The sequence below is a fragment of the Monodon monoceros genome, unplaced genomic scaffold, assembly GCF_005190385.1.
Source record: "Monodon monoceros isolate NGI ecotype Baffin Bay Population unplaced genomic scaffold, NGI_Narwhal_1 Super_Scaffold_21, whole genome shotgun sequence".
Taxonomy (NCBI): Eukaryota; Metazoa; Chordata; class Mammalia; order Artiodactyla; family Monodontidae; genus Monodon; species Monodon monoceros.
This window is the reverse complement of record NW_021703778.1, coordinates 80,076,413-80,088,489: the sequence shown is the minus strand read 5'-3', so window position 1 is coordinate 80,088,489 and position 12,077 is coordinate 80,076,413. Positions and strand designations below refer to the sequence as shown.

The 12,077-nt window shown below is 43.7% G+C and overlaps 1 protein-coding gene across 1 annotated transcript in view; it reads left to right on the top strand.

The window, feature by feature from the left end:
• The window catches only part of LOC114903852 (OTU domain-containing protein 7A), a 201,514-nt gene that overhangs the window by 136,108 nt on the left and 53,329 nt on the right, over window positions 1-12,077 (top strand). The window contains exon 6 of the mRNA XM_029237114.1: window positions 9,222-9,323. Coding sequence (XP_029092947.1) covers window positions 9,222-9,323 — 102 coding nt within the window. The remainder of the gene's footprint in view (window positions 1-9,221; window positions 9,324-12,077) is intronic.

The window sequence follows — 12,077 nt, the reverse complement described above, 5'->3', positions numbered from 1 at the left end:
CATACAGTGAACAAACTGCCATACTAAGGCACCATTATGGATGGGATGTTTGTGTCTCCCCCAAATCCACATGTTGAAGCCCTAACACCCCGCTCCATGTGATGTTATTTATAGATGGGGCCCTGGAGAGGTAATTAAGTTTAGATGATGGCAAGAGGGTGTGGCCCCATGATGGAATTAGTGTCCTTCTAAGAAGAGAAAGAGAAACCAGAGTTTGCTCTCTTCCTGCCATATGAGGACACAGTGAGAAGGCGGCTGTCTGCAAACCAGAAAGAGAGCCCTTGCCAGCACCTTGCTCTTGGACTTCCAGCCTCCAGAACTGTGATCAATATATTTCCACTGTTTAGTCCTCCCAGTCTATGGTATTTTGTTATAGCAGCATGAGCTGACTAAAACAGGTACACACCCAGAAGAGGAGAGAGGGAGAGCCAGAAATCATTTGAGTCTCTTTTTTAGAGGACAACCCAATATTCAGCTGTACCGGATGCCTGGGGGTGGTAGGGAATGTGGAAAGCTCATTGCATATCTCCACTATCAGCCCATCACTGAGTGCCCTTTTTATTTATTATTATTATTTTTTTGCTTAATATATCTTGAAGGTTTTTTATTGTCAGCACATGGAAACCCATCTCATTCTTTCTTTTTTTTTAACGTCTTTATTGGAGTATAATTGCTTTAAATGGTGTGTTAGTTTCTGCTTTATAACAAAGTGAGTCAGTTATACATATACATATGTTCCCATATCTATTCCCTCTTGCGTCTCCCTCCCTCCCACCCTCCCTATCCCACCCCTCTAGGCGGTCACAAAACACTGAGTTGATCTCCCTGTGCTATGCGGCTGCTTCCCACTAGCTATCTAATTTACGTTTGGTAGTGTATATATGTCCGTGACACCCTCTCACTTTGTCACAGCTTACCCTTCTCCCTCCCCATAACCTCAAGTCCATTCTCTAGTAGGTGTGTGTCTTTATTCCCGTCTTACCCCTAGGTACTTCATGACATTTTTTTTCCTTAGATTCCATATATATGTGTTAGCATACGGTATTTGTCTTTCTCTTTCTGACTTACTTCACTCTGTATGACAGACTCTAGGTCCATCCACCTCACTACAAATAACTCAATTTCGTTTCTTTTTATGGCTGAGTAATATTCCATTGTATATATGTGCCACATCTTCTTTATCCATTCATCCGATGATGGACACATAGGTTGCTTCCATGTCCTGGCTACTGTAAATAGAGCTGCAATGAACATTGTGGTACATGACTCTTTTTGAATTATGGTTTTCTCAGGGTGTATGCCCAGTAGTGGGTTATATGGTAGTTCTGTTTGTAGTTTTTTAAGGAACCTCCATACTGTTCTCCATAGTGCCTGTACCAATTCACACTCCCACCAGCAGTGCAAGAGTGTTCCCTTTTCTCATTGTCAGACTGAACGTGGTCTGGAAAGCCAAAAGCATATCATGTATTAGTTTCAAGGGTCACAGTGGTGTGGCCTGAGTTAACTCTGTTAAAAGTGTCAACAGCGGTGAGGCGAAGCTGACAGTCAGCCCTCCAGGAACAGGCAGGGGCAGGGCATCCTCCTCCACCACAAGACAAACGGGTTGACTCTTGGCAGGAGTCCCAGGTGTGTCATGCAGTGGCAGCCTCTGCATCAGACCTAGGAGTCCTTCCTTCATAATGGGCCCTGTGTGGTGGCAGTCACCATGTGCAGTGCAGCAAGGGGTCCAGGCAGCAGTGGTGGTGGTCTGAGAGGTGCAGCCTCAACAAGCAGCTTGATTCCAGTTAGTCTCATCGGAGGACGGGCCCTCACCATGCCCGTGGACAACACTGACCCAGATAGTTTGATCAGCATGTGTGATTTCTCATCACATTTCCTGGCTCCAAGAAAGTGTGTCTTTAATCTACCAGTCTGTAGTTTTCCAAGTAACAGACCAAACCAGTAGGCCAAACAGCCCAAGGGTCAGTAAAGACATAGCAAACTTCCTCCAGGGAGTGCTGGCCAGAGCTATGAGAACAGCCTTGAGCCCTGCCCACTGGACAGAATGACCAAGTCCACTTTGGTATCTGCAGAGCTGGCACTGGAGCCACACAGCCACCATGGTCCAGCCACCACTACCAGGCTCAGCTTAGCTGATGCATCAGTGCACAGCCTAGGCATTCAGGGGCTTCCTTGCATCCAGGGCCCTGCTGAGCCAGCAGCTCTGCTTCAGGCTCAGAGTGGGGGATAGTTTCTTCCAGAGGAGCAGCTGCTACTTCATGTAAAACCCAGAGGCTGCTGTGACCAGGCCTGCTGTGTGATTGAATACACCATTTGCATCTGACGAGTGATGCTCACTGGGCACTTCTCACCTTGTTTTGCACTGAAGCTGAGTTGACCACCCCAAAATGGGAATATCAGGCCAGGGTCACTGGGCCTCCACGGGGGAGATGTCCAGTTTTGGCTGGAGTCCAGTAGCAGGTTAATTGCAGCTTTCCCAAAGGGATGAACATGGTAGCCATGTCAGGGATGTGACAAGTCTGAAACCCCAAGGGGCACTTCTGGGTGGATGCCGCCTCCCCTTGCCAGAGGTTCCGGCCAGCGAGAGCACTGGCCACAGACACTTGGAACTCAAAGGGCCCCCAAAAGTAGCAAATATGCCAAGAGTTTGCTGGACCACTTCCAACATAGCCTGATAGGCTGGCTCTACTCACAGGAGGCTGATTTGCAAGTTGGAGGTCATAAAAGACCAACTAGAATGCCCAGCTGAGGCACATTGCATCTTCAACCCAGAGCCTAAGGAGGAGCCTTCTTTTGGCAGGGGGGTATGGGGGCTGAAGATACAGCAGTTTTCCTTGACTGCCAGAGGGATTGAGCATTGCGAATCCCCAACAGCATCCCAAGGAACTTGACTTGGCAAGGAGGCCCCTGAATTTTGGGGGGACTTATCAGCCACCCAGCTGGCTGAGCTGTGATTTCACACAGTTCAGGCCCCGAGGCTGAGCTTCTGATGTGCAGGTCAGCAGTCACCATCTACAAGGTGAAACCTTGGACACAGTGGGTAGAGCCCTCACATGCAGCCGTGACCCATCCACAAGGAGTAAATGGCAGGAGCATTTTCCCCATTGGCCCTTCTCTACCTTTGGCTCTTCTGGTCAGGAGAATCCCCTCTGGCACTTATGGGATGGGATGTCCATGCATGTGGACTTAATCCCTGTGGTACATTCAAGTGTAGAAGCAGCAACAAGATTGCCCTGGATTAGACCCAAGGGCGCTACCGCTCACAGGATCCCGCGAGCTTCTGTTCCCCACTATGAGCATACCCAACCCCCATCAGTTGAACTCAGATGCCCCTTCCCCCTGTGACTGTGTGGGATGGTGACTTTGGCACCTTTCTCCAACATAGCCATAAAAGTTTGAGCTCCTCTCATCCATGCGGTGTCCCAGCTCACTTGGACAGGTACATGTGACCCCTGGTCCTCCTCTGGGGCAGGGAGACCTGGGCCCCATCCCTACGACTTTTCATGAAAGCAGCTGATGTCAGGGTAGAGAAGTAGGGAGGGGCCAGGAGGTACAGAGGGAGAGAGCCAGGTGCAGTTACTTTCACATCTGAGCACTTTTGCAGTTCAGCCAAATGAACTTCCAATGGTCTGGTCCACCAGAAGCCCTGTATCAACTTTGGGGGCTCCTTGGAGTCACACAGGAAGGGAGTGAGCATCAGCCCCCATTCAGCCCTACCTCTCACTGCTTCACCTCTAAACAGTTGTTGATAGGACAGTTAGGCCCTTAGTCACTGGCCCTTTGCCTATCACCTGGGTAAGAGAGTTCCCTACAGGATCCTAGGGCATCTTTTCCCATCTCCTAACCTAGCCCAAGAGGCCCCATGTCCTGTCTATTTTAGAAAGCCCGGTGTCTGTTGGAATCTCATCCCCATCTTCAAAAACTGTCCAGAACTGTGAAGATCCTACTCTGCTTGCAAGCTAGCTAGTCAGCCCAACACAGGTTCAAGGATGCTGGCAAAAGACATGAGACTCCTGGGTCAGAGACAGAGGACTTCATCACTCACAGCATAGCAAGCAGCACGAGTTCCATGTTTATGTCAGTTTCCCTTGCCCTCCAAACCCCATGGGTGTTGCAGAAGCAGAGATGGGGGGATACTGTGCACGCAGTGGATTTGTGTCAAAGCTCAGAGCCCCAAGCTTAGGAAACCCCAACACAGTCAAGTCAGTTGAAAATATAACAGTACTAAATGTGTATACACCTAAGATTTAGCCTAAAATATATATAAAGCAAAAATTCACAGACTCGAAAGAGAAATAGACAAATCTAAAATCAAAACTGGAGATTTTTAACAGAATTCTCTTGATATATGATAGAATCAATATTCAAAAAAATCAGTAGGGATCAAATGAACATAAATAAAGAGCTTAACCTAATTTACATATATACCACATGGCACCTACCAATTGCAGAATAAATATATATTCTTTTCAAGTAAACAATTTTCCAAATTGACTACATGGTGGGACATAAAGATTGTATCAATAAATTTCAAAGGATTTGAAATCATTCAGAGTATGTGCTCGGACCACACAATGAAATATCCCTCTTTATCTCATGTCTTAATGATGTCTACTTCATCTGATAGCAGTAAAAGTTTACCAGCTTTACTTTTACTTATTTTTGAATGATATATCTTTCTCTGCCTACTTACTGTCAAATTTCTGTGTCATTATATTTATAGTTTCTTTTGTCAACAGTATATAGTTGGTTTTTAAGGAGGGCTGACAGTGTCTTTTAATTGGAATATTTAGTCCATCCACATTTAATATAAATGCTCTTTTGGTTTAAATCTGTTATCTTGTTGTTTGTTTTTTGTTATTGTGTTTCTTTTTTCTCTTTCTTGTACTCTTTTGAACTATTTAAGAACGTTTATCATTCTGTTTTCCCCTCTACTATCTTGTTAGTTATACATTTCTTATTATTCTTTTTGTGGTTACACTAGAGTTTACAACATGCATTTTTGAGTTATTAGAATTTATCTTAAGTTAGCACTTTTACCTCTTTCTGGTCAATGTATGAACCTTAGAATTTATGTCATTTGTTACAGACTCCCATATTTTGTGTTGTTGCTGTCATGTGTTTTAATTCTACATATAATTTGATCCCCAAAAGCCATTACTAGTATTGCTTTAAACAATCGATATTTACCAACATATTTGCCCTTTCAGGTCTCTTTATTCCTTTTGTATACCCTGCCTCCCATAGAGTCATTTTCCTTCCGTCTGGAGATCTCCCTTTAGAATTCTCTACTGCAGGTGTGCTGGTGATGAATTTTTTCTTTCTATTTTTCTGGGGTATAGAATTCTAAATTGGTAATAATTACCTTTCTTCAAAACACCTTGCTGAGATTACGATAGAAATTGCATTTAATCTATGCATCAATTTAGAGAGAATTCACATCTTTACTGTGTTGAGAGTCTTCCAGTTCATGAATATGGTATGTCTCTCCAGTTGTTTAGATCTTCTTTGATTTCTTTCATCAGCATTTTATAGTTTTTAGCATACAAGTACTGAAGATGTTATTTTATACCTATACTTCAGTATTTAATTTTTGAGCTATTGTAAATAGTATGATATTTAAAAATTTGAGGCCCATGTGTTCAGAGTTAGTATGTCAAAATACCGTTGATTTGTGTATGTTGATCATGTATTCTGTGACCTTGACAAAATCATTTATGAGTTATAGTATTTTTTGTAGCTTCCTTCTGATTTTCTACATAAACCATCCTGTCATCTGCAAATAAGGACAGTGCTAGGTCTTTCTTTCTGATATGTGTTACTTTTATTTCTTTTTCTTGACTTATTTCACTAGCTAGGACTTCCAGTACTATGTTGAAGAGCAGGTAGAGAGAGAGCATCCTCACCTTTTCCCAGTCTGAAGGGGAAAGAATTCAGTCTTTAACATTTAAGTATGATGTTAGCTGTATGGTTTTTGTAGATGTTCTTTACCAAGTTGAGAAAGTTCCCCTCTGTTCCTAGTTTTAATGGGAGTTTTTGTCATGAATGAGTATCAAATTTTGTCAAATGCTTTTCTGCATTGATGATATGATCAAGTGATTTTTCTTCTTTAAACTGTTAATATGGTGAATTATATTAATTGATTGATTTTCAAATATTAAACTAGCCTTGCATCCCAGTAATAAACCCCACTTAAGCATAGTGTATAATCTTTCTATAAAAATGCTGAGTTCTACTTGTTTATATTTTGTTAAGAATTGTGTATCATATTCATGAGTGGTATTGATCTGTACTTTTCTCCTTTTTGTATTTTCTTTGTCTGGTTTTGGTATCAAGGTAATACTGGCCATTTTCTGCAGGAGTTTGTATAGGATTTGTTGAGTGTGTCTATTTGTATAGTCTTTTTAGTGGTTGTTCTAGATATTATGTTATATACACATACTTTATCAAAGCATACACATAAAGTGCTGACACTTTACCACTTTTATGAAGCATAGAAACCTTACCTGCCTTTATGCTCCTTTATCCTCCACCATCTATAATTGTCTTAAATATTTCTTCTACACACATTGAGACAGTGTTATAATTTTTTCTTTGTCAGACATAATTTAGAAAATTCAAGAGGAGAAGGAAAGTCTCTGTATTCATTCATATTTTTGCTCTTTCCATGTTGTTCCTTCCTAATGTTTGAAGATTTCCTCTTTTGTCATTTCCTTTCTGTCTGGAGAACTTCCTTTAGCCATTCTTTTAAATTAGGTCTACTGGAAACCTAAATTCTCTTAGTTTTCCTTCATCTAAGAATGTGTTGATTTCCCCTTTATTTCTGAAGGATACTTCTGTTGTACATAGAATTCTGGATTGATGGCTCTTTTCTTTTAGCACTTGAAAAACATTGTTCCACTTCTTTCTGATCTCTATGGTTTCTGATAAGAAATTCACTGTCATTACAATTGTTTTCCCCATATAGGTAAGGAGTTGTTTCTCTTTAGAAGCTTTCAAGGCTTTTTCTTTGTCTTTAGTTTACAGAAATTGGACTATGATGTGTTTTGGCATGAATTTCCATGGGGTTTTCCCATTTAGAATTTTCTCAGCTTCTTGAATTCATATATTTATAGTTTTGTTTGTTTACAAAAATTGGGAAGTTTTCAGTGATTATTTCTTTGAATACTTTTCTCAGCTCTACCCTATTTCTCCTCTCCTATGGGACTATGGTCACGTGATCTTTTTTAGTTTATTTTCTCTCCATTATTCAGTTTCTGTAATTTCTATGTTATACCTTGTCATCCACATATTCTTTCTTCTATTCCCTCCATTCTGTTATCGAGCACATCCATTGAATTTTTTTAACCAATTGTTGGATTATTTTGGTTCCAAAATCCTAATTTGGCTTTTCTTTGTATCTTCTTTTGTTGTTGTTGTTGAGACTTTTTTGGCTGACATTTTTCTTTTCTTTTTCATTTGTTTCAAGCCTGTTTGTAATTGCTTGTTGAGACATTTTTTATGATGCCTGCTTTAAAATCTCTGTCAGATAATTCTAACATCTGTGTCATCTGTGTTGGTGTTGGTTAGTTGTCTTTCCTCATTCCATTTGAGGTCTTCCTGGTTCTTGGTGTAAATAATTTTCAGTTGAAAATTGTATATTTTGAGTATTAAGTTATAAGACTCTGAATCATTTAAATCTTGTGTTTTAGCAGACCTTCTCTGACACCATTCCATTAGGTGTAGGACGCCATTGATTCACAGCCATCAGATGGGGGTGGACGTACGGGTTTTCCACACTGCCTCTGCTGGAACCTAATGTGGCATGGGCTTCTTGGTACTGCTGGGCGGTAGTGGGGGAACCTCATCACCATCAGATTGGGGTGAAAGTCCAGGCTCCCCATATGTTCTCCATTTGGTAAGGGTGGAATCCTCATTACCATCCAGCAGGGTTCAAGTGCTGACTCCACACCACCTGGCAGTGGGGGAGGGGGTAGAGAGTGACTCATGGCAGCCTGGCAAGGATGAAGTCTCAGCTCCCCACTCGGCCTCTGCTAGAAGAGTGGTGGGAGGGCTACAGTTTGTTCTGTGGGTGTGGCTGGAATAGAACAGCTGTTTTCTAAGCAGTGGCTGTCTGGCTAAGAGGCCCCTCTCCTGGTGTTCTGACTAGAGAGAGCATGATTTTTTTGACAGCCTCCATTATTTCCAGATTGTAACCTTCTCTAGCATCTACTCTGGGGTTTGTGAGGCAAAGAGGAACCCAGGGCACCTACCACCAGGTTGTGCCTCAAGTCCTGAGGTTCCTAGCCAGTCTGCCTTCTTCTCTCCACCTTTCAGTCATCCCATGTTGTTTTATACGTAATGTCCAGGGGTTTTAGTTGTAGTTAGTAGAAAGGGTAGTGGAGAGGATGTCTACTCTGTCTTCCTGCAAGCAGAAGTCTCGAGATGTGTTGATGAAATTTAACATGACTTACCAAAATAGCTACAATGTCAGACAAAGACAAATATAACATGACATCACTTATATGTAGAATGTTAAAAAAATAATAATACAAATGAACTTATTTACAAAACAGAAATAGACCCACAGACACAGAAAACAAATTTATGGTTACCAAAGGGGAAAGGGGGGATAAATTAGGAGTCTGGGATTAACAGATACACATTACTATATATAAAATAGATAAACAACAAGGACCTACTCTATAGCACAGGGAAATATATTCAATATCTTGTAATAACCTATAATGGAAAAGAATCTGAAAAATTATATATATATATATATATACATGTATGTATAACTGAACCACCTTGCTGTACACCTGGAACATTGTACATCAACTATACGTCAATTAAAAAAATTAAATATAAACCATACTCTCAAAGGTGTGTATGCATCAACAAAGAAGGATGGTATTTTTTTAGAAAAATAAATTTTGGGAGGGGAAACTGTGTTCAAGGAAATTACACAAAGAAAAATTTTACATTTTGTGTAAAATGTGTTCCCAGATTCAAGGAGAGAAGGCTTTAGTCTTGAGTTTCTTGCTAGTTGATGGGAGAATTTGGCCGTTTGTTATCTTAGGAAAAATATCTATATATTTTTTTAGAATAAGTAGCCATAACCCTCCACCTTACCAATGAAGTTCTCTAGAATCCTCTAGAAAATCATCCGCCAATGTTTAAGCTTACTTAGCAAACATCCCTGCCTGTCCTGGGATTCTAAACGTGAGCTTCTGTTCCAGGTCGCCTGAACTGGTGGTCCACCGTGTGCACGAGCTGTAAACGGCTTCTTCCTTTGGCCACGACAGGGGACGGGAACTGCCTTTTACACGCTGCCTCACTGGGTAAGCCCCACAGTGTAGACAGAGGGTGGCAGTGCCCAGGCCTGCTCTGTGCGTCATTAAAGGACAATCATATACTAAGTAGAGCCACGTGCATTACTGTCATCTGGAAGAGTCCCCAAGGGATGGAGCCAACAATTCCTGCCCTTCGTGTCAAGCAGCTGGCAGGCTTGGTGGGGACATAGAGCACACACGAGAAAAGACCTGTCCTGATAGAAGGAGGCCTGAGCAGAGCTGCAGGGATGGGCATTAGACATCGTGATCTAGAGCAATCAAAGAGGACTTCCTGGAGGAAGTGAGATTTCACTGAGACTTGAAGAACTTGAAAGACTATAAAAAAGGACCTTCCAGGCAGGGAGACCACATAGATAAAGCAGAAAGGCAGAAATTAACGTGGTGTTTGGGGTCGGGGCTAAGCCCTGTTGGGCTCGAGCAGGAAGTCTGGGGAGCAGTGCATGAGGTTGGGTAGGTCTGGGGCCACCACACTGACTGCAGCTGATGCACTCAGACTGACAAAAAGACAGACATAGGTACTGCTTGGGTAAATAACACGGCACAGTCAGAATACACCACAGAGAGGTCAGCAACCTCCTCCAATGGAGATTCGAGCTTCCTGGTTACAAAAAGCGACACCAGCAAATGCACAAGTGTGGGTGGCAATATTTGGATGATGGAAGGTCACGGTAGACTTTCTGGAAGCTCACTTAACCCCTCTGGACCCAGGCTTACAACACAGGCAGAACTGAATTTGTGCCGGGGACCCCAGTATCAGTGCCAGTGGCGCCTTATCAGTCCTGCAGTATGAGGACCCTCTCCAGGGATGGGCCCCTCCGACGAGAGTATGGTCCTTGTTGGTCAAACTCGCCTCCCCAGGTAAACATGACCTTAACCCGATGCTGTGTCCCAGAGCAAGGACGCCCCAGACCTTGCTTCAGACCTGTAGTGAGGCCTATTCTGTAAGAGGTGGGCTGAGATGAGCCTGAAAAGGCTTAGAGGGTAATGAGGGGACCTGGAAAGGGCCCCGAGATGCCCAGAGGAGGATGGAGCCCAAGAGCAAAGGGAACATCCCACATTCCATGGGCTTGACAAGGAGTGATGGGGAAGACAAGGGTACCCACCCACCTCCTCCCTTTCAAAACTAACGCATTTCTGTCTGTTGACTCCACATTCATCATAGTAAAATATCAATCAGCAATCCCACTGCCCAGCGATGGCTGCTTTTAACATTTTGGTATATTGTCTTCCACACTTTTGTCTATTCTTCCAGTGAAATTAGGATCTCACGGTGTTCACAGTTTGGAATCCAACATTTTTCCCTTAAAATTGTATTGAGAATTTTCCATGCTGTTCTTCAAAAACATATTTTTGCTAGTTGTGTCCTATTCCATCGTAATGTATTCACTATCTCCCTCTTATGGAACTTATTTCATCTTGTTCTGTATAAAACCTGGAGAAGGAAAATGAAAGAAGAGATCTCTCCTCTGTGTCAACCAGCAGCCTCTTTACAAAGTTTCAGGCATGGAAATGCCTTTGTCCTTCTGAAACTACAGCATGCAGAGGCACTGTCCCCGGCATGACCATGGGTGGATAAGGCCACAAACCAGCTGGCCACACGCCACTGTGGTCCTGTCTGATGGCATGTGTTTCCCCATGAGCACAGCAGGCCCTCCAGGTCTGCCTGGGAAGAGAAAGCCTTCTGCAGGTGTCCCTCACCCCAGCTGCAAGAGAGGCTAGGCCAAGACTGAGCCTGGGACTCGTGGCCTGTTGGTTCTTTTCTCCCAGTACTTTGTTCCCCTTTTGTACTTAAATTGCTGAACCCCACAGGAGCAGGACTGCCCGAAGTGGCCATACCACACACTCACCAGCAATGCTTACTGGACCTGCTGACCAGCCCTGGCATTGACCTAGGGTGTGGGGCACACATAGAAATGACGGTAATCCTGGAGTCAGGCTTGTGGGCAAACATGTATGGGACAAGGAGACCCTCTTTGCAAAAGAGACCCAAACAAGGAGCCATGGCCTGTAGACTGGACCCGGGACTTGCCCTGCCTGGGAGGAGGCTGCAGGCAGGTCTGAGGGATGAGAAAGCTCAGCTCAGCCTGTTCATAAAAGGAGTGTTGATAGCCACCTCCCTCCGCCTGTGCTGCAGAAAAAGACCAAAGCCTCCCTGGACAGAAAGCCCGCAGCAGCCCAAGGTTATCCGCGTGTCTTTGCACTAAAGGATGTACAGCCAGTTTGGGCTTTTGATCAGCAGTCAGTGCGGGTCACTGCTCTCTGAAAGCTCTCCAGGGGGTCCCAGCTCACTTCAAGTCCACCTTTCCAGTCTCCACCTCTCCACCCTCCATCCCAGCTCCAGCCACCTTTCCCTCCCTAGTATGCCACGTGGGCCTCCTTGGGGCCAGCCCTGGCCTCTTCCTGTGACTCAGCCCCGTCCTTCACCACTCAAGTCTTTGCTCCAATGTCTCCACTCACACCGTGACCAAACCACCCACCACTCTGCCCTCTTGGCCTGCTTCATCCCCCCGACGGTGCTGCTGCCCGCAACATAGGGTGTTACATGCTAATTCGATACCTGCCTCTCCTCCCCTCATTGTGGGCTCCGTGAGATTTTAGGAATTCAGTCTGTCCTGGTTGCTGCTGTGGATATTCCCAGCACTCAGGATGGTGCCTCACCCCTATTGTGAAATAAGTATGGAATTAAGTGGAATTAATGGGATTCAATTAAACAAATGAATGAATGAATGAATTCCCCCACTC